The sequence below is a fragment of the Agelaius tricolor genome, unplaced genomic scaffold (assembly GCF_023055355.1).
Source record: "Agelaius tricolor isolate 1412-34295 unplaced genomic scaffold, bAgeTri1.0.p SCAF_10, whole genome shotgun sequence".
Classification (NCBI taxonomy): Eukaryota; Metazoa; Chordata; class Aves; order Passeriformes; family Icteridae; genus Agelaius; species Agelaius tricolor.
This window is the reverse complement of record NW_027269270.1, coordinates 25,009,664-25,032,695: the sequence shown is the minus strand read 5'-3', so window position 1 is coordinate 25,032,695 and position 23,032 is coordinate 25,009,664. Positions and strand designations below refer to the sequence as shown.

The following is a 23,032-nucleotide window of genomic DNA, read 5'->3' as shown; positions in this document are numbered from 1 at the left end:
GAGATTGTATATGCAACCCACATAAGCATATATAATTTTATAAAAAAGGACCAAGAAATAGATTACATTCCACTTTTACAAGTAATATGTCTCATCTTCAAATTCAATATAAAACTGTTCACTGCATTCCTAAAATTAATGAAAAAAATTACCATTCTATTCAATTTGTTCAATGTAAACTATCATAAAATATTTCATCCTTCATTGCCTCTTCTTGCTTATATGGGAACATAATGAAGACTGACATATATTGCTTCTAGGTCTCACTTTGTAACTAGGAGCTTAATAAAACCCCCTTGGTGAACCAGATCCAGCTTTTGATTTCAAGTTAGACATATAAACATCCTAACAGTCCTGTGAGGTTGCACTTACAGTTCTCAGGAAATGAAACACTCAAGGCACGAAATGTACATAAACACTCAAGCATCATGTGACAAATTGTAGCTAATTTTAATCATGTAAACAACAAGGGTCCATCCAATAGCACACTGAAGTAATTTCCCATTTAATTTCAGTCTTATTAAATCTCTAAAGATAATTAGAATTTAAACAAGGACTCTCTAATCCTATTGCTAAAGAAAATGCACCAAGACACATGTAGCTCCATGGCACCCTCTATCTTTTCACCTTTCTTCACTAAGAAACCAACCTAGACAACACCTTTAATCCTACACATAGAAAAGAGTTTTCAAACCCACCCAAAATGGCACATACTCAAAAGTGACATATAATTGCTGATTTTCATCATGCACCCATCCCAGAATAGGACTAAGAAATGTGACAGATGCCACCACTGTCCTTATACAGCACCCAGCCAAGGAACATGGAAACCCCTGGGGGTGCCCAAGGGCTGGCTCAATTCAGCCAGAGGAAGTTGGGAGGCAGGAACAGGAACAGAGCTCATTCCCCAGAGAACTTTCAGCTGTGATATGTGAACCTCACTATGCATCTGAAAACAAATGCATTTTTGAGGACAAGAGCTCAGCAAAACCACAAAGTAGCTTTCAGTTTACACAGTTTACAGAGACACAGGCTAAATCCAGACTTCCTCCATTGCCTCAAAGACCCTTTAGAACAGTGTGGAAAATCCCTTCAAAAATGTCTTCTTTGAGTCTGCTCAGATCTTCAAGTAAAAAGGCTTCTTTGTGAAGCCTTGTGATGAAGCCTTCATCACTACCCTCCTGATGAAAAATCATCCTCAACTTCATAAAAAACATGATATCCCTACAGATCCATAGGAACATGGTCTTCAGTCAACCAAGACTTTTTGTCATGCTGTTTCTGGCACCAAGACCCTTCTGGGTCATCCTCTGGGGACGCATACAGTTGCCAGAAGTATTCCTCAGGGAGCCAGAAGTGACACCATCTATACACCTTTCCCAGTCCACGTATTCCTGCCATTCCCCAATTGCCTAGCTTGGGCTGGCTGCAACCAGGCCTTCAGAGTGAATCCAGGGGATACCCTCAGCAGGCCACAGGGAAAAAGGTCACAAAGGCCAATAAACCTTTTGAGGTTAGAAAAACCAAAAAAATTGTAATTCCTCCCTCCTAGAACCCTTCTGTACAGAACTGAAGAAAAGAGCTTATTTAGTACACCTCTCACTAAAAATAAACACAGCTGTTGTCTCTTCTCAGAGGGTCCCACACTTCTCTGAAAAGCTATAATGGAAGTGGATCACGGAATCCAAGAAATGCTTCTTGTAACTATTAGTATGCTATTCATGAATATTTGTTCTTTCAACTTCCAATTACTTAAGAAGCAAAAAAAGAAGAAAAGTGACCAAACCTTTACCAGTGACCAAACCAGTACTGAAACAAGGAGCAGGTGCACAAAATGCACAACAGAAGTCTGGTATGGATACAGATATATGCTGTGAACTATGTGCTGCGAATGAACAACTAAAAACCAAAAAGACCAATACTTCTGAACTTCTTCTGAGGCATCATAACACAAAATCAGATTAAGTGACAGCAGGCAGCTACTTATCAGGTCGATTTACCTCTGACTGTGAAGTATAGGACTATCTAACAGCACAATCTCCTCTCAGATTCTGACATGCCTCATCTACAGTGTCATACTTCTGATACTTGCCAGGTTTTACATGTTGACACTTCACAAATACATTTTTTCCTGACAGCTCCTTTACTAGCCAACTCCAGTGACAAATGATTCAAGTCAAAGAGTAAATGGTGTAGCTTCTCCAGAGTAAATCTGGTGTAACAGCAAGCAAGTGAAATACTACCCTTGCAAGATCAGATTCGACCAACTTTACAGCTTCAAAGCAATAGTCAAGATCCTGCTGGAACACATGTACTCCAAACAGCAGGTTACTCCCCCCCACAACACGCCTCCAGTGAAGTGTGCCCCATGGCTCACTGGGGGCTCAGTAGCTCTCCTCTCTGCTCCATCATGAAGCAAGTGACAGGACTCCACCATCCCTTCCAAAGTCAACAGCACCACATTCTCTGTGGGAATCACCCAGACTCAGCAAACAGAAAGAAACAAATACCAGAAAACATTCAGGGCCCTCACAAAATCCGCTGATCTGGAAAGAACTTGCTCCAGTGCCCATATGTACTCCTTATGCGCACAGCCAAATGAGCTGAGACACTCTGTTCAGGTTACCTACCAACATTCTCTCAATAAGGACAGCAACAAACCAAGAGTAAAGGAGTTGCTCATATCTGCACCTCCAATGAACATGAGAATTAAAAAAAACCCCAACAAACACACAAAAGAACCCTCCAAGCAATCAGTTAAGGAAATGAGAAGAACACCTGTATACATATTCTCATCAAAACAACCTTAAGTGAAACCAAGAAATCCCACAACTACACTACTAATCATAATATAAAAGAACAAAATATTAAAGTTTCTTTTCCCACGAATTGCTTCAAAACTTTTCCAGTATTATTTTGCATTGCTCAGGATCACTTCATAGAAAATGTAGAAATAAAAATACAGACTCAGCTCTCTAAGCATAGGTTCACATTTACCTTTATTTCCTTCATGCCATGAGCAGTCTTCACTGTACAAACCAAAATAACTTGTTTTAATTTTAAGATCATTAACAACACTATTATGTATCAGTTGAGACAGATATTGCCAACTCAAGTCTAAACTGCTTGAGAGAAAACTGGATGTACAGCCACCATAGACTCATTTCCAGAATGTACTTTCAGCCCAGTAAATTTTATTCCCCCAATGCCTCTTCAGTTTTAGGAAACATAATTACAGTTTTGAAGCAGGCCTTCTCAAATACAACTTTTCTCCCTGCTTGCTTTCACTTTCCCTTCCTCTTCCCCTTCCTTTCCCACAAATGAACTATCAATTCCTAAATAAATGGAATAAGTAGCACTTAGGATCAGGAGCCACAAGGGTCCACTGGTGACTATCTCCTGTTTAGAGGTCTGTTTAAACAGGAATTAAAAGAAATCCCTTCAGTGAATTTAGGCCCAAAAGCTGAAATCTGCAAACACAGATGCTTGACCTCACTGGAATGGTCCCCTGGGTGACCACAGAGGAACCACACAGACCCTGGAGAAGTTCTCCAGAGACAAACACCATTTTTGTAAGTTTGCTACTGAGATGCAACGGCCTGAACACAAATTAGGAAACTCTCCCTTGTACTCCTCTTTGAAACACCAAAGCGCAACTTCTCTGTGTTCCCTGTCTTTGTATCTCCTCAGATCAATGAAAAGAAATCCACCGACTTCATGTCCAGCCTGCTTTTAATTAAAAATGAAGAATTTATTTCAAGATGCAATGGCCACCCTGAGCAATGGCATTACTTGATCGAAACATCAACGCGTGTTTGTTTGACAGCTGGTAACCAGAAATCACCACCAGGTCAAACAGCTGGATGGCAATGCTGGACTGGAGCACGCTCCTCCAGACCCACACCTCCCATGCGACGTCAAATGCCCTAATTCCGCTTAGCTTAAGTATCTTCCTTGTGAATGGACTTTGATGAGTCTTCGTTTGGGCAGAGTACTGAAAACAGCAGTCATAATGCCTTTTAGGTATTAGTCAACCCTTTTTAAGGCCGAGGCCACTGTGCCCGAGTGTCCCCGGTCTGGCAGCGTCCCCTTCACCGGCCACGGGACCGCGGCGCTGGGGGACACGGCCACGGCGTCCCCGCCTGGCCCGGGGAAAGCCACAGGAGCGGGTCGGGGAGTCCCGAACCCCCGGCCCCGCCGCCCCCGGCCCCGCTCACCCTTCTTGTCCATGAGCCACATGAAGAAGAAGCAGGGCGCGAAGCCGATGGGCCCCCAGAAGACGAGCAGGGCGATGTCCCAGCCGCTGAAGCCGAAGGCCAGGCGGGCCGAGTTCTGGATAGGGCCCCAGGTGTTCCACACCAGGCCCTGCGCGAAGCCCAGCAGCGAGAACAGCAGCAGCACCAGCCACCGCCGCCCGTACACGCGGCCCGACAGCGGCGGCAGCCGCCCCGCCGGGACCCCCGCCGGCCCCCGCGGCTGCGGCTGCGGCCGCGGCTGCTGCGGCGGCGGCGGCAGGAGGGGCCGCCGCTCCTCCGCGCTGCTCCAGCCCAAGCCCATCTGCGGGGGCGCTGCCGGGGGCCCGCAGGGGAGGAGGGGACGGGGCCGGGGGAAGGGACACCCACACTTCAGCCCCCGAGCGCGGCAGCGCTGCCCCGGCCCGGCGCTGCCGCATGCGCGGTCGGAGAGGGCCGGCGGCCGCCTCCTTCCTCCGCCGGCGAGGGGAGGAGGGAACCGGCGCCGCGGAGGAGAGCCGGGCCCGCCGCCCGCGGGGAGGGAGTCGCGCCGGCGGGCAGCGGAGGCGTGCGGGACGGGGAAGGCACCGGGCCGCCGCCCCGCGGGGAGCGGGAGAGAGGAGCCCGGGGCAGGAGCGCGGCGGCCCGCGGGCGCGGCCGCCCGGGTGTCACCGGCAGGGCCGGGGAGCTCCGGCCGTCACGCCGCCACCGGCTCCGCCCCGCCGCGGTTCCCGGGCCGCGCTGCCCCTTCCGCCGCCGAAGGCGGTGCCGAGCGAGGCCCGCCCGAGCCGCCCCGCAGGCAGAGCCGCCGGAGCATGGCCGGGGCACAGAGCTGCCGTTCCCCCGCGCCGGGTAGGTGCCCCTCGGCCCGGCCCGCCCGGGCCCCAGCGCGGCGTGACTGCAGGCCTGGGCCGAGGGCGGATATGGGGAGGGTGAAGCGGCGGCTGAAGCGGGCCCGTAACGGGGCCCGTGACTGGACCTGCCGAGCCCCTGCATCAGCTCCTCCTCCGACACGTCCCTGTCGGCCGCGGGCCCCTCACCGCAGGGAGGTGCTGCAGCAGGGCATCCCTTGGATATCGATCCTCTTAAAGGGAGAAGGAAATCGTCTTGCTTTGGTGGATACAATTCAACCATGGTCCGAATTGAGAGGGAAAAAATAGCAGGGTTCGGATACAACATGCGCAGAAGTCCATTTTAAAATAATTCGGGTCAATATACCATCATGTGGGGAACACTCTGCTCATTAGTATTATCATTTAAATAGATTGAAGTATATATTCATTAGATTAGTTTATGTGAGAATTTATCTGTAGATCAGCCATCTGTACTTGTCATAAAATTAATGGCTCATATGCTACACAGTGCTTCATGTTCCCTAAAATATTGGGTATTTCAGTGTGGCTTGATTAGACATTCTGTCACCAAGTCTGGAAGTTGGCTTGATAAATGCCCATGTAATTAAATGAGGAGAGCTGAACGGTGGGATCCCCACAGACTGGTTTTATGTCCAGTGTCAGTGTCATAACTGTTGATGTGTTGGGCAGTGCACAGCTGAATTTTACACATGGCCATCATCCCACAATTTTGCAGCCAAAACCTCAAGAGTTTTCATTTCATTCCCATGAAATTCTTCTCAGAACATTACAGACATCGCATGTTTTTAGTCCATGCAGCTCGGTTTCCTAGACTGAAAGTGCAACAAGGAAGTATATACTGACTGAAATCGGCAGAACTGTGATCAAAAGAAAATTATATTTTGTCTACAAAACTTCAGGAAATGCCCCATGAAAAATAAAATTCACACACAATTAAATAATGGGGGACATACAGCAAACTCAAATTTGAGGCTGCTGTGTACAGCTGTAGTGACAAAAGTACAGTAAAAACATAGGGTGAGATTCAGACTTCCTCATGACTGATATATATTCTGGTAGTGCTTTGGAGCTCCAAATAAGATTAATTCCCCATTTTACTAAGTCTTTTTCATACATTACCACCTCAGCATAGTTTAGCCCATGCCAAAATGTTCTTTCAATTAAAAAAGGGTATGTTACAACTGTAATTTAAGTGATTTGCTGGCATTCATCCAAAGACAAAGTGCTGCTATTTGCAGAAGTAAACAATGTGTAAAAAGCACTTCTCTCTTTGAATATTTTTCAATTAACTGTAGTAATTGTGGAGGTTTCATGGTTCTAGTGGCAGGAAACCCATCAAGAAATAAGGCAAGTGGGGTTTTGTAGTGTCCTTTTTAACTGCAAAACTTGTCTCATGCCTCATATTATCTGCGTGGTCAAATGAAAACTTGAATATAAGCAAGATAACTCTTCGGTAACTTATCCAAGACACTTCATCTTACGATGGGTTGCAAGATATTTTGACTCATGGGTCAACAGGAAAGAGAAATTTCTGAGAAACAGCAACAAACTAAAGGGGCTGTCAAAATAGGCTCAAAAATATTTAAGTATATTTATTATTGACTTAATGGTGATTTAAATAATTTATTTTAATTGCTTGATTTGAAATCGCTCCATCTTTTCATAGCTTCACAACCCATATGCGCATCTTTCAGTCATGGCCTGACCTTTTCTATTCTAGCTATTTAATTAACACAGTGTAATATTCTGTGTGAATTATTCTTGTTTGCAGGATATGGTATTGGTTAAATTTGTTAATGTAAAGGAGCAGTGTATTGTTGATAAACTGTTGGAAACCAAATTAGCTTTATCTTGCAGCTAGCTGATTGCATTATTTCACTCATGGGTATAATACTCCCCTAAATATGCTAATTTCACTCTTTTCTCCGTGTGGTGACATTTTTACTGTTCTCATTACTGACATTTGTAATATTTGAGGTGGGAAAATTTTTCTTGCTTTAACCTCATTATAATGTAGCTAAAGAGATTTGAATATTATCAGATGAAATGCACATATATTCAGGCAAGCAGAAAGGTTATTTTCTCTCCTGGCCCATAACTTTCATGTCTATAGCAGGTCTTGCATGGACAGAATGACACCTAGATCCAAACTGTGATACAGATGCCCATGCAGGTACTAATTGCCTGAGCACAATAGTGTGTCCATTGGTAGGTGCCTTCATTTCCAACCTGCAAGCTCTGAGGTGGTTGTGTGACCATATTCCTGCCTGTCTGCCTGTGTCTGACCTAAAACATTCAGGAATTCATCTTAGGAGGAGTTGGTCACCTGGAGCTCTGCTAGACTAGTGGCTAGACAAAAATTACATGGCTGAGGCTGTTCTTGCTTCCAAATTCTCTTGCCATCCCTGAGGCAGGCCTGGTGGATCTGCTTGCAGGTTGGCACCTGCAGTGTGCCGATTTAAGATTGGCTTTTTAATATAAACTGAGGCTTTGATGGTTTGTTACCACCTTGGGGCATCTGCAGAGTCTAGTTCAGCTAAAACACATCTGTCATGTAATGTTGTGCTCAGCAGTCCAGGAGAGCATCCCCCTGTGGGGCAACCCCCAGTTCCTAGCACATTAGGAAGGGCCATTTGCTCTTTCCTGTCACCATGGTTTTGCTCTCCGTGTTACATACTTCAGAGAGTCAATGAATGCCTGGGTCCCCTTGGTTCTTACACCTCTCTCCCAGCAGCTCCTAATGTCATGTATAAATCTTGTCCCTTCTTGTGTCAACTCATACCTTGCAATGTGACAAGCAGCAAGTCATTGCATAGCCCATAAAGGTTAGAAGCATTTTGGCACAAAATGGGCAGAACCCAAAATTAATTCAAAGATTGAAAAGTAGTATTTTGCAGAGTCTGAAAATTCCTTTCAGGATCTAAAAAAAGTTGTCTTTACCAGGGATTTCCGTCAATTTCCAGACTTCAGCTGGAATTGTGACAGTGCAGTTTCAGAGCTGCCATAAACAACAGTGGTGTAGCAGGGATCTGTAATGGTGAGTTCTTTATACCTCATCTTGAAAAACACCTCTGAAGGTGAGCCTGTGAGGTGTGAGCAAATCCCGTTCTTCCTTCCTCAAGTTTTGACATCGTTTCTATTCTAGTTGCTCAGGAACAGGTTGGTTGAAATCTGCTCTGGTTTGGGCACCTTCCAATCTGTATATTCATTCAGCACATTTTCTTGCCTTTCTTTTTTATTGGGAAGTATGTAAACTCCAGCTCTAATGTCATACAATGATTTCCTTGTTCTTCAGGTTTTACAGTGCTTCCTTTTTTTTAGAATCAACAGGAAGCAAAAATACAGACCAGACCCATCTTTAGCTTATGAAAGCAGAGCAGTTTTAAAGTCAAACTTCAGTGTTTTCCAGTGGGGAATTGATTTATACCTTTTGATTGCAGACTGTGTATATTCCCACTGCAGAGTGACCATTGTAGTGTAGATGATTCCAGGTTTGTGGTGAGCCAGAGCCCATTGTAAGATTCTCTAGGGAGAGGTGGGATCTTCCACCTTTTCTTGTGGAGTCTACCTTTGCGGCTGGCTAATGAAAGACATGTCACTAGATTACCTGTACACCACACTGCAGGTTCTTTACTGCAGCTCTCAAAAGGAATATGCAAAAGTCACATCTGACCTGGGCTTTGAGCACATTTAAAGCATTCTGTGCTCCATTTCTGCTTGTTCTGCCATTCATCACCTTCTTAATGATGAACATCTAAGTGATGATTGTATCTTTGAGGGGGAGGTGGAAGCTACATGATGTCTTTCATCAAGGTAATTTAGTTGGCTACTTCCCTACCTCACTTTAGCCTTCAGGCTCCATGTCTTAGACATTTTAGGGAGTTTGTGTTGGAACTCCAGCTTCAGCAGACTACTGCCCCTGTGTTGTCTCATTTTATTGTTTTATTATGACCCAGATCATATTGATTCATGTAAAAATATTGCTTTGCTTTGACATAATGTCAAGAATACACTTGACCAAAACAGCCCACAAAAATGTGAACTACCAAGGTTTTCTAATTTATTTTCAACCTTAACACGTTCATGGTTAGATCTGGTTTTTAATATAACTATTAAACATAAACTCTTCTTTATCTGAAAAAGCACAGCCTTTTTACATAGAAGCTCATATTTCACAACTTTGTAATACAATGAACTGCTGCTAGTGATGTCAATGTATCTTTAGCATTTTCCCTCCAGAGATTTCCTTTATCTTTTCTTTTTCAAATAACAACTGCCTGCGAAGTTTCTGTATCTGTAAACACCAAGACTAAATATCAGAGAAGATCAAGGATTGCAGGCCCAAGTTTCTACTCAGATCTCTATGAACTCCTGTTGTAATCAGCTGCATCTGCATTTCTGGAGACTGAAGGTGACCTTTAATTATACAACAAACTATGACAATGCTGCTGCTTTGGAATTGTGGAAGTTTCTTGCAATATGCAAAATCTACCAAAACTCAGTACTTTTCAACCTATCAGTAAATAGGGAAAACTCCTTAAAGTAGAAGAGTTTCAGTATTTTCATAGTCTTTTTAAACATTAATATCACTCAACATTGTCTGATGTAATACTAGTATTAGAAGGAATGATGTCTTTTATGTCTGGTCTTCAAAAGTATGAATTTTACATAGAATTTTAATATAACCCCCTGAACATTAGCGAAATAATAAAACTGCAAAAGGTTAAAGTTGCACTTTTATACCAAGATATCCAAACTACCTTACCATTGCTCTTTTTTAAAGAACCCAACATCTCATGCTACTATATCTTCTCCCAAGAATTTCATTGTGTCTGTGATCACAAAGCACAGAATAGTTTAAACTTTATTCATATATGTCCCTGTTGAGAAAAGCACAGACAAAGAAATAATCAATTCAGTCTCTTCTTTCTAAATGAAATTGCATGATAGGGTCACATTTTCAAAGACACAAACAACATTTTGTGAGCTTTATGTCCTCAATATGGACTTGATCCCAAACACCAACCCAGACAATCAGGTCTTCAGACAACTCATTTGCAGAGCTCACAGCATACCTATTGTATGACAGCTAAACCTGACTAGACCAACAGAAACAAACTCCCTAATGTCTACATTGTTAATTATAGCAGAGAGGTAATTAAGTTACCCCTTGCTGCTTCCATGTAAGACAACAGGAGAACAATGGCACAGTTTGATAAGAAATGAGAAACATGTGCACCAGAGACACAAAGGACAGACCAGTACCAGAGCACCATGACTATCTCTTCTTGCTGGCACCAGAGACAACGAGAGCTGCACTGAGACAGTCCTAGCACAAGGAAATGGTGGAAATTTTCACCCTGTACTTCCCAATTAAAGCCTAATATCCTGTGACTCAGTTCATTTGCATAATTCTCAGGTTTTCAGGAAGAGAGGAAACCATCAGTCTTTGAAAATGAATTTCCTTAACATAACTTTGGGGTGTAAAATACTCCACTGATGTCATTTGCAGTTACTTGCGCATGGTGGCCCTGAATAAAATTCAGTTCATGAGCTGAAACTGGCAGGACTGCATTCTGAACCTGCACGGCAGGATGGAGGAGAGACATCAGGCAGGAGCTGGCCTGATGCGGGGGGGGGGGGGGGGGGGGGAAGAGCTTTCGAGGAAGAGCTTAGGGCATTTAGGGGAAGAATTTCCTAAACGTGTGCTTGAGATGATGCACTGTCATTTAGAGCGGCGGGGGGAGGTCCCTCCCAGAGCTGTGTTCTGGGCTCAGCCCCTACTCCCCCTTAAGGAGTCTGGCCGCAATTCCCGTTGCTTTATCGGAAGGGCAAGATGAGGTTTGGGCATGGCTCCCACTCCTATCTTACTTCACGTCTGAAGTCACTTCAGCTTCCTGTAAGAAAAACTGTAAGATGCTCAGCCCTGCCGCAGGAGCACTGGAAATTGAGTCCAAATTCCTCATTCAGCCTCTTTCTCTTCTTCCTTTGCCTGCCTTCCTTCTGCAGTAGCAGTCTTGGAGAGGAAGGAAGGCTGCGTTGGCTGCAGGCTGCCAGAGTGAGCTGTGCTGCCAGTCTGACAAGTGCAGACTGGTCTGTCCAGAGTCTCCATGCAACTGCCACCTCTCCTTCAGTAACCAAAACATCTGCACATCTGGGGTAGCTGCCACCTCTCCTTCAGTAACCAAAACATCTGCACATCTGGGGTAGCTGCCACCTCTCCTTCAGTAACCAAAACATCTGCACATCTGGGGTAGCTGCCACCTCTCCTTCAGTAACCAAAACATCTGCACATCTGGGGTAGCTGCCACCTCTCCTTCAGTATCAAAACATCTGCACATGTGGGGTAGCTGCCTGCTGGCTGTGTGCATTCACAGCATTAACATTCCCACAGCCAAAACTAATAGCAACAGCAATAGCTGGCTGGCAGGTAATACCTAGATGTTGGTGCAGCCAATCCTGAAAACTACACATGTATATTTGGAGGCATTCTGTTTGCCCAGAGGAGGCTGATTACAGTGCCTAGTGCTGTAATCACATGCAGATTATTTAAAGTTGGTTTTTTAATTTACAGAATTAATGTACTGTGAAACTATTAAGTCTGACCTCCAAAGCAAGTCACTTATATTTGGTTTGGGGAGTTTGCTCGTCTTCCTCCATACATTCTCTTTTCCCACTCCTGGTTGTTGAATAGTTAAGATTCTGGAGGTTAGGTGATTTTTTTTTACTCCCCTGGCTGCTCTGTATTAATGTACTCAAAATGTAATTTTTAAATTTTATTTCTTAATTTTTTTTTAAATAAAAGAAGTAAGGAAAAGGGAGCATTACAGATTTGCTAGAAAAACAATTTGATGATGCATGTACCAAATACATTACCAGGATTTCCTTGTACTCCTTATTTTAGAAAATAATTTTAATACCTCTCAATTAAATCTCATATTTAAGCAGCAGGGTGTTTTGGCAGAAGCCAACTGCCACGCACTAATGAACTCTTATAATTTGCTAAATTATTTTAAATGAATGACAGTACATTTAGCTTTTTAATGACTGTACATTTAACTTCTGAACAACTTTGATCAAGTCCACTTTTAGTTAGACTGCCTGCTGTGCTAAACTCTTAATTCCCAAACCCTACTCAGTTATTCAGAAAAATTGTTAATCAGAAACATTAAATTATTTTCTGTTTCAGAAGCACAAAGTCTACTGGAGAGTACTTGGGCAATTCATTACTTTTCTTTTACCTGCCCTCAGTGCTAAGTCTGGATGAGGCTTAATGTTTGACAGCACTTTGTGTAAAGACAACTGGAGAGCTTTCTTTTTTTTTTTAATTGGGAGATCTCTATTTTGCCAGGTGTTGCCTTTCTAAAGAACACCTATGTTTTTTGCCAATTATATAAGCTGCCACAGTTACAAAACTTGAGCTTAAACTTGGTTCATTTTTTCAGTTCCTGGTTGGATTCTGTACATGCCTTGAGTAAAGTCAAAACATGAGACAAATTATTCCTGCTTCCTTTTGTGCTGTGAAGTCACACCATTTGTTGAGCCTGATAGAAAGAGCTAAGCTGAAGTATTCCTTTTCTCTTGTGGATCAGAGTACAACTGAGAAAATGAAGACTCCCACAGAGCTTTTCTTTTTCAAGGGAATATGCATTTCTGTTCTTTCCTGCTACCCAATCTCCCCTAGGAATTTGATATTTAATGCCTAAGATGTGCAATGGATATTTTTCTTCTTTTTATTTGTTCACCTTTTACTTGTGCACATCTGTATCCAAACTGTATGTGCTTATATATGCTACACAACCTCAGGTTTTGCCTTGGACTCGATTACCATCAATCTCAGGCTAAAAAATACCAAGAAGCAACAGCCCAGTTTATAAGGTTTTTGTGAAACTATGATAACAATAACTGAGGAAATTATTATTTTAAACTATAGCCCTGCTAATCTCTCTTCAGATCTTCTATCTTCAGATATCTCTTTTAATTACTTTTCCCCACTCCTACAGCATATGGTTCCATCAGAAATCTCTGTTGGTCTTGAGCAGAGTTCTCCAAATTATCATAATATCTATTTGCTGTATTATATGATATTTACCTTTTATCAAGTGTCTTTTCTCTAGCAGGCACTTAGATATGCATGACAAGTGTTATAGGGAAAGAATTACATTTAGCTGACTCTGTTCTCACCAAGAAATATACAAAGGCAAATCAAGACACAGATTCTTCACACAGATCTAGCAAGAATCTGCATTTGTCTTTGCAAAAATCCCTAATGTATATTTATTTAAGTCGTTAAATTTTCTAAAATGTTTCAGATGTCACTGTACATTATATGTATTGTATGTGATTATCTATATCAGGAGAAGATATATACTTATTTAACAAAGATTTTAATACTGTTTGAAGATAGGAATTATTAGCATCTTAGCAAGACAGACTGTCCTCTTTCGTTTTTTATTGATTTTTAGGGAAATATGTTTAAAACTGAACATGGTGACATGACAATCATTCAGTAGAGGAGAGGCTATTTAGCCTAATTGTGATTTTTTGTTTGCCAGTAGCCTACTCTCCCAGTAGGTTCAGCTCTGAGCTTCCCACTGTGTGTGTATGCCCTGTGGTTAAAACCACACCTTGCAAAAGCATGATGTGCATGTGGAAATCACATTAGAAAGCCACACAGAATCAACAGTAGGCTTCAAAGAGTCTTCCTGTCTCTTCCAGTAAAATTTCTGCTTTTGTAGTACATCCCAACTGTTCATTGAAGTTACAGGATAAACCTGAAACTTTTGCAATAAAAGTCAGCTTTACAAAATCCTCCAAAAAGGTGTCACTGGTTTCTTGCATTTATTTGCATTTACATCCTCTAAAATATTTAAATGCAGTGCCCTTAAAGCAAAAAAAGCCCTGAGTATTTAAAAAGACAGCCATGCAGTGATAAACATGGCCTAAGCAGAAGTGATTTCATTTTTATGAGCTGGAAAATCTGAAAGGTAGGTAAGGCCTGCCAGCTCCCACATGGTGAAAGCACCTCTGTGCAATATTATAATTGCACTGGTGAAAGACAGAAGTTTTATAAACCCCCTGGGAGTGTTCAGATCTGGACCAAGTCTCGTGGTAGCTCTTGACCAGAATGGCTGTGAATAAACATGCTGAGCTTTCCCCTCTTGCCATGCCTCCAGGCAGCTCCTGGTGGCTGCAGCACGTGCCCTGTGTCTGCAGATGGCCTTTCTGCCTGCTCTGGAGCTGCTCCCCCAGGTGTGCCAACCTCTCCTCGGGAAGCCCAGAGCCTCCTCAGGGGTGGGGAAGAGCATATGGTGAGCCATACGGTCCCTGTGAGGCTCCTTATGTCCTGGTTGTGTCAGCTGCTGGGTGTGAGACTGAAGGCCAAGTGTCAGAGACATCCCTGTGTCACAGCAACACCATCCTGTCAAGTGTTGCTCTGCCTAGGAGAGCAAATGTGGAAAACAAACCAAAATCCAAGCTCCCTCCTGTCGTCTGCCTTAGGAAAGAGAAGCCATTTAAAATTATGTTCCATGAAGATGAAATACCAGAGGTCTTTAGTTTTAAAGCTTCACTATGGAGTTTTCATGAGGGAAAAGTGAGGGATTTGGTTTCCCTGGAAGGTTGTGGAATAAGAGACCCATTGACTCTAGGAAAGCCCAGCCTCAATACCTCCCACTGAGTTTGTGTCAAGATAGCAGCCTAATTTAGAAAGCCAAAAAGCACAGCTATGTGGGAGTATAAACCCTGTCAAAAGAGGAGGGACTCAGAAAAGTTACCAACAAGATACAGCACACAGCATGCACAGGACACCTCTTACTCCTGTCATTCCCGCTTCAGCATTCATAGATTTATTTTGGATTTTTGTTGCATTTAAATTAATACTGAAAAACTTTTCTCAGTGACATTGTTCCCAGTGGGTCATCTTGTGTTTCCCCCAGCTGGCTCCACAGGATTGCCCCATGTGCCACTGGATGGTTCTCTGCTATTTCCCATACATGGGGAGGAATGACAGGCAAAATTAGCACCCAGAGGGGAAGGAAATTTTCTTGGCCTGTATTTAACTCACCGTGTATGCCAGACCGTCATTTGACCCCTAAATACAATGATTGAATTGAATTGGTTTGTTTGTTTAAAATAAACTGCTGGAAGTCACAAGGAGCCATGTGTATCAATTCAGCATGTTAAATCTTAGCCATTATACAGATAAAAATTCTGGATGAGTTAAATTCAATAGAGGTTAAAATAATGAATGGAATTTTTTATGATCTGAAGCTGTAGTCCACCTCTTCTGCTCTACAGAGATGTCATTCCTTTTAAAAAACTCCAGATTTTCCCTCTGAATATCTCCCTAAAGAAAAGTTGTTCTGAAAGTGCTGAGTTAATTCAAGATTGCCAGCATTTCAGCTTGACAGTTTCAGTGGGACATATAAATGTCTAAACAGCAAAGGAATAAATGGAAATCTTGGGTTAGTTTAGTTCTCGGATTGGCATCATTTCCTTTTTTCTAAAATTCTGTTGATGAAATTTTAAAACACTTCAAAAATACCTGCTGATTGGTTGTGCTACTGTTCCTCAGTTTAAAGAGAACACATGGAGAGCCCGTTTTTGCTACCTCTGACAATATACTACAATTTTGGAAAGAATCCCATGCAGAAAAACTGCTACTCATTAAATTTATGTTCTCTAAACTCTGAACATTATTTGCAGGTTTGTTTTATTGTTAGCCTATTTCTAAGCAGTTTGGCTACAGTGCTATATTGCCTAAGATACAAGTGCAAATTCTAAGCATGTGCCTATTTTTATTTTTTGCTTTATATTTTATGTGCTAATACAAAGCTTTAAACTTTAATTTTAGTTTCCAGTCTTTGCAGTTGTCTCCAGTACAACTTTGATTTTTAAAAAAATCTACAAATGTAATAAAACAATCAGTCATAAACAAAGGAGGTCTTAGTTCTTATTTTTTTCTGTCCCATTGAAGATGAAAGGTAAAACTTCATGTATGATAAATCATCCCCATCTGTTTTTTTTTTTCTTTACATAGATGAAGATGTCAAACCATTTACTCCTGAGAAAACCAAGGAAATTGTGATGTCTCTACAGCAACCTGCAGTCTTCTGTAAGATGGCTGGCAACTGGCCAGCCCTGCACTGGAATGTGGAATACCTTTCTGCTGTGTTGGAGGGAAAGACAATCCAGTTTAGGCTGGGCCTGAAGACAGTGGATTTAGGTGAGAATGAGGTGGACAGGCATTAATGTCACAAGTCTCTTTTCCAGGTCCTGCAATTATCTGCCTTTTCATTATAACTGTTCTTCCTCTAATGTATTGCTTTTCATTGCAGGCTTTGTTTTTAGGAATGGGATCTGGCCAGCAGTAGAACTCTCCCTTCTCTTTCTCATGTGTTTATTCTCAGTAGGAGGTGTGGTGGGTAACACCAGCATTTAAGAACCAAGGCTCTCAGTGTTCCTTCCTTGCTTTGTAGTGTGTGTGTTTGGTCCCAGTCTTACACATGATTAGATTGTTCACATGAGCTGAGTTTCCATATCCATCCGCCTGACTGTGTTAAGAAATTAGCCAAATAATTAGCCAGACTTGGGGTATTTATCTATATGGTGGTAATTCTCACCTTCCTCCATAGGTTTTTAAGACTTAGGTGATTTTCAGTACTTTAAGGTCCTGTGATGGAAGACATGATGGAAGTATAAAGCATTAAGAAAATCATTTGACACCAGTGCAGTAATTTCACTGCTAACCCTCCAGGTTCACTCATACATCTTGGAACATGCCATGGGAGAAAGACAATTTTCCAACTGGATTTTAAATACTACAACTTCATCTCTGTCTGTAGGCACACAGTAGTGTGTCCTTGGACAGACTGAGTTTCATACCATGGGGGAAGACAGAAGAAACATGTTCTGTCTGCTGTCTACTTGAAAGGTTCTGCACTGCTTTATCCCTGCCCTTTACAGCCTTTGCCCTCCCAATGACATACCAAAATACATTTTGCCATGCACTTTCTCCCTTCTGCCTATAAAGTATCTTGACTAACTTTAGGATCTTTTTTAACCCTTAGGCCAGAAAAATCCACTTTAAAAATATTTAATATGTCATAGGCTCTTAGACCCTACCCAACTATTCTTTCTGTAGTCTTCTAACCTTTTTCAGTTGGACTTCCTCTTTCTTGGAATGCAGAGTCTGCACAAAGACTCCAGATGAGGGTCTGCCAGTTCCAGTGAAAGTGGTGGGATTACATCATACTATCTTACTTAACACTGTGAAATTTGCTTTCTTCACAGCATCATGACCATGTTATTTCATGTTCAATTTTTGCAAGAGAAGTGATGAAACAGAAGTGTTAGAGGGAAAATGCTTGGCGTGTTAGGATTTCAAAGCATTTTACCAGCATGGATTAATGATTTCTGTGCCATTCCTGGGGGGAACAGATATTATTTACTCACTTTCTACAGATGGGAAAGCTGAGGTGTAGAATTAAAACCTTGGTACACATCTTCATAGCAATATCTCTGTTGTTCAGTGAGGTACCACCTAATTCTTGCACTAAGTGTGAAATGCATCCCATTGCCAATAGAGAAGGTGTAGCATTTTTTTTTTTAATTTATATATATATATGACACATTCCTTGTTACCTATATACCTTGTTACCTTATACCTTGCTAATATATCTGAGTTGTAACACACAAGGCCTACCAGGTAAAAGAGTAGTTTTGATCCTACTCTCCATTAATTAGTAGGCACTTTTTGAGAGCCAGATGGATGTTCCAACTGGCAGAGTTTCTGATGGGACTGATGGAGTGTTATGTAGCTAAGTGACAGATTGATGCTACCAACTGAGTAGATAAGAGTCATCACTTAACAATAACTTGTAGTCACTAGAGATACAGAGTGGATTTAAATTGGAATTTATATCTTGAAGCATCTAACTGCATTTTGCTTTTTCCTAAAGGCATTTATCCCTGTGCAGCAATCAGTTTGTCTCCAGGAGCCTCCATTATGTGGTAATGTTGGTTGGAATTGTCTTTGAGGAGATTGGTACAGCCTTCAGGGGTTATACTGTAACTGAATGAGACCTGTGATGCCATAAAAAATTTTCAATATAAGAATATATTAGTGAAGCCATTATCCAAGCCATCTCAGAGTCTGAAATAATGTAATACATTCCATGTGCCACTGTCATTTGGAAGGTGGTTGATCTCACTATTGCATGCTTAAAACTACTTTTAATGAGGGCCTCTCTTTCTTATTGTTCCTGCTAACTTTCCTAGGTGAAATGGAGCCAGTCATCTGCTCTGAGAGAGAACAGAATTTGTATTTTAGAACACAACTAAAATTGCATTGATCTCTCTCTCTCAATATTCCTTCCATATCCAAGAGGTTTATTGCCTTAAGATTAGGTGGGACACTCCTACTATGGAATTGGAAATGCAGAAGAAAAAATCCACTCTCCTGCTTAAAGGCACATTCTGGTGACACTCTGAAATGGCAACTTCAGATTTTCTGAGGTTATTTAGGTGAGGTTCATCTGGAAAACTCAAAATTCATGGACATCTCTTACTACAGCAACTCCTCATCTTTCTTTAGTGCCACATCTGCATCTGGATGGGTTTCCCAAGCTGAAGATTCCTTAATGTAAAAAAGTGAGAATTGCAAATGGGGAACTTGGTGGGAGTAGCAAGGATTTTATATTTGCTTTTCTTACTAGTTTGTAACTTCTGAAGCATATCAATGTGGATTGCACATTTGAAACATGGAAAAATGTGAGAGCTAGCAGTATTATCTGTATATATTATTTGTACTAAAGTGTGTTTTTTTATAGTATTCTGTCTGATTACACAAGTTAAACAGTTTGTGTCCATAAGAAAGGGAAAGAACTACAATCAGAGGACTTAGCATTGACAAAAGATACCTTCAAAGAGAGTACCAAAGTTCATTACAAGAACAGTGAAGATGCTATTAATCAGGTAATCCCTACCCATCTGGTTTTAGCCACACTAAAAGATTTATTTTTCTGATGTGGGATAAGGGATAGGCCAAAGCTTCAGAAGTTTTGTTTCTGACAGAGAAAATGTGGCATTAGAGCCGTTGTTTCTGATGGCTATCTGGAGCACACCAGCACAAAGAAGAAGAAAACTTACACAGAATTCACTTCTGTATGCAGCCATTTCTTTTTTGACCGTTTTTGGTGGTTGCATAGTAAAATGAATCAACAATGAGTTTACTGTGAAGAAGCTGGAGAGAACAAGAAGCTGTCATGCTAATCAGTTTCTGAGTCACAGGATCTCTGGAGGATGTTTCTTTCACTGATCCTGGATAGAGCTGATGCTGTCAGATGTGCAGTTGGATAGGAAAGGGCTGCAACTTGACCATCTTGCCAAGAGGTTTTATCACTAAGGATGGCAAAAGAATTCAGATCTCTGAGGTTTGATATAGAGGGAGACTGCAAAGGTGGCTGCAGAATCAGTTGCTGAATAGGAGGCTGAAAATACAGTACAAATACTGTACACTGACTAAATGTTGCATAAAGCTGAGATATGAAGTGGTTACTGGACTTGGATGTGCATGGCCAGGTTTTTTTGTTTGTGAGTATGCCTGTGCTTTGTTATAGTATGAAGTGGCTATTCCTTGCTTGGATTATTTAATTCCCCAGCAGCTGTGAATAGGGGTTTGATTTTCTTTAAAGAAATGGAGAAGATATTTCACTTGCATTCTTAATGGAGCTTTAGGTGTTTTCTAAGGCTATTACACCTTTTTTGTCTACATTTTCCTTAGTACACATTGCAAACACTCTGAGAAGAACAGATGTTGGCAACTGTCAGTACCAGACCTTAACTAAGGAGGAGAGCTGCTTCTCTAAACCCCACGTTTTCCTTCTCTCCTTCCCTCCAATTTCCATTTGTGGTATTAGGGGAAAGTAGAGGACTGTTATACTTTCAGGTACCATGTCATCAGACAGAACTGGCAGCCTACTTTAGACTTGCATGGCTTAATCTGCAATTTGTCAATCACTAAACACCCTCAGCTTTAAATCATTAAGTATTAGCAAGCTGGTTAATAATGTTCTTGCTTTCTGTTGCTCATTGCTAACATTTTCACCCTTGTTGCAGCCTACAACCTACAAACCCATTTAAGCAAACTGTCTAGATTGCCCAAATGTGTTTTTTATTACTATTTATTTTTCCATAAGCACCCACACCTTGGTACTGAATAAGGTATAAATCAAACCAAGAACCCTGCCCTGAGGAGATTGTATTCTACAAGATAGTCTTGCCTTTCATAGTTGGATTTTTTTTAAATGAAACTGAGAGTGAAATATGCTGTGAGGTAGAAAGAGCATATTTCTTGCCTTTAAAACATTTGCTTCTGAGTTATCTTGGAAAATAGGCAGTGTCCTAAGAGTGTCATGAAGTGAAAAAGTGTCCTCTTTTTTTCTCATGAAAGGAATACAGATATTGAGGCACCCTCAGTAGTGCCTCTTTTGTCTAATCTTTCTGTCAGACCACCTTATAGTAAAATGATAAACATTGCATTAAAACCTGGGTATCAGGAGAGGGACTGCAACACAGATATGGGATCCAATACAGAGGGTTTTGGTTGTGATTTTGTGACTTGCAAGTGATTTATATGTCTTGTATGCAGTCCTTAGGTAGGGAGCCTATCCACTGACACTTTTAGGTAATGATTTGATAGTAGTGGGAAGGAAACTACTACCTATGCTACTACAATGGAAAATAATAGTGATAAAGGTTTGTAAAAGCTGTATGAGACTCTGTGAGAACTGCTGCAGTAACGAAATGAAAGTGGTAAAGAACCAAGAGCTGCTGCTGCACAGCAGTGAAAGGATCCCATTTCTGTGCAGCTCTATGCAAGTTACACAAGATTAAATTGCAGCTCTGTCATTGTCATTCATGCAGGCTGCAGTAATTTTTCCCCAGTAATAGTTATAGTAAAGTAATATTTTTTTTAACACTGGGTAAGTCTCTTTGAAGATGGCACAATTAGTGGTGGCAGGAAATGAAGATCTCTGATTAACTGCAATTAAAATATACTGTGATGTGGGTTACTTTACAGGCCTTCCAAGTGACCTGACCTTGAGCTGAAAGGCTGTATCTGTCAGCCTGACCAAAGCATGCTGGGAGCAAAACCCTGCTGGTAAACACTTTCTGTGTCTGCCAAGGAACACTGCAATATGCTTTTGTCAGTCCCAAATGAAAAATAAGGGCACACAGCATTTTAGATGGATCATTGGCAGCATCTGTGTGGTTCCATACCTCACTTTCTATGCATGACCACACTGGTTTGGTCATTGCTTCAGGGAAAGGGTAAGATGAACATGTCCATCTACATAAATCTATGGAGACAAAATAAAGGATACAGAAACACTTGATGTGCACATTTTCAGCTCACACTTAGGAAGGGAGATGAAGCAAAGCTGTTTAGTGAACTTGGGCGTGTTATTGAGTTACTGTGCTGAAGAACAACACTAACTATTGGTCTGCTTTTGTCTCACAGCAAGTTCAAGGTAACAGCCATTCAATTAAACCTTAATGAAAAAGCAATAGTCTCAGACTTTACTTATGAATTAGGTCATGAGAACCATTTTATTGACCAGAGTCAAGCTACCTAGTCAGATTTGTATCTGATGTTCCATTTAACCACAGCTGAGAGAACCTGTATTATTTTTACTGGTTCTATGCTCAATGCTCATGTAATATTTGATTTTTCTTTTGTTGCTCTAGTTCCCCAGTTTGAAACCAGTTGTAGCTATGTGGAAGCTACACTTGAGGAGTTTTTGGCTTGGAGTTGTGGGCAGCCTTCTTGTCTCTCTGGACCATTCAGTTGTTATGATTACTCCAAATACTGGGCTTACGCTGACTACAAGTACATTGCCAGGATATTTGAAGACAAGCCAGAAATTTTCCAGGTAAAACATTATCTCTTTCCTAGTTGAACCACTGCAAATTATCTAATGTAGCTTCTGAAACGTCTACTGCTATCCCTCTCTGCTCCTTTGGCCACTTACTTTAAAATTCTGAAATAAAAGGTATTAGCTCTCAGGCAAACTGAAATCTGCCAAGTGGCAGCCATCAAAGTTCTGGGTCTCCTTATAAATTTAGAAACACCACCCCAAGTGACAAAAAATAATTACCAGCCTGGCATTACTCTCTTCCCATTTAGGCCAGATCCACCTAACACCCAAGTGGTACCCAAATTAACAGCTCCACTCAGGAGGGAGGATTGATGGCATGTATTTCATTGTAGTAACAAGGCTGTAACATGGCTTTGCTCCATGTTTTGCCTTGTGGCTCATTTTCTTAAGTAGCTTAGCTCCTTTCCTTAATATAATTAGATTAACTGTTTGTGAGGAGGAGAGATTCTGTGGAGGCAATTAAATACAGGAAGTAACCTGTCCATGGAAGTATGCAATTACCATACACAGTAGGACAGCTACCCAAGGTATTTCCTTTTATTTTCTCTGTGCCTATCTCCTATTTCCATGTCTTGCTTCATCTACATTCCTGCTACTTCTCCTTGCAAATTGTAAGAGGGCAAAATTAAGGATAGCTATACAAAAGGTGTACTTCTTCAAAAGATATAAAGAAAGAGTAAGTAAAGCCTTATTCATTTCTATACTTTGAAAGGTGAAAATGGAATCATAATTCCCTGTAAAATCACTGTATCACTGGGGTGACAATGAGTATGAACTGATAAGCCCCCTCAAATTAATTATTTCCTCAGAAAGCATTTCCCATGTTCCTCATATGTATTTTATTCTTTTGTGCCAGTAAAACTGGTGTCTTTCAGTGATCAGTCTTTTTAAGGCTTTCAGACTTTTCCGACTTTCCATTGGGCCGGAAGGTAAGGATTGGGCACAGAGATCATCTTACCTTTCTTTCCCCCTTCCCTTCCTG

At 41.6% G+C, this 23,032-nt stretch overlaps 2 protein-coding genes across 2 annotated transcripts in view; one reads left to right on the top strand and one right to left on the bottom strand.

Moving 5' to 3' along the window:
* The window catches only part of SLC49A4 (solute carrier family 49 member 4), a 71,681-nt gene extending 67,051 nt beyond the window's left edge, over positions 1–4,630 (bottom strand). The window contains exon 1 of the mRNA XM_071435277.1: positions 4,218–4,630. Within this exon, the coding sequence (XP_071291378.1) occupies positions 4,218–4,557 (340 nt within the window). The 5' untranslated portion in view covers positions 4,558–4,630. The remainder of the gene's footprint in view (positions 1–4,217) is intronic.
* A 325-nt stretch (positions 4,631–4,955) lies between these two features.
* The window catches only part of HSPBAP1 (HSPB1 associated protein 1), a 37,401-nt gene continuing 19,324 nt past the window's right edge, over positions 4,956–23,032 (top strand). The window contains exons 1-3 of the mRNA XM_071435276.1: positions 4,956–5,084; positions 16,149–16,334; positions 21,860–22,044. Of these exons, the coding sequence (XP_071291377.1) occupies positions 5,048–5,084; positions 16,149–16,334; positions 21,860–22,044 (408 nt within the window). The 5' untranslated portion in view covers positions 4,956–5,047. The remainder of the gene's footprint in view (positions 5,085–16,148; positions 16,335–21,859; positions 22,045–23,032) is intronic.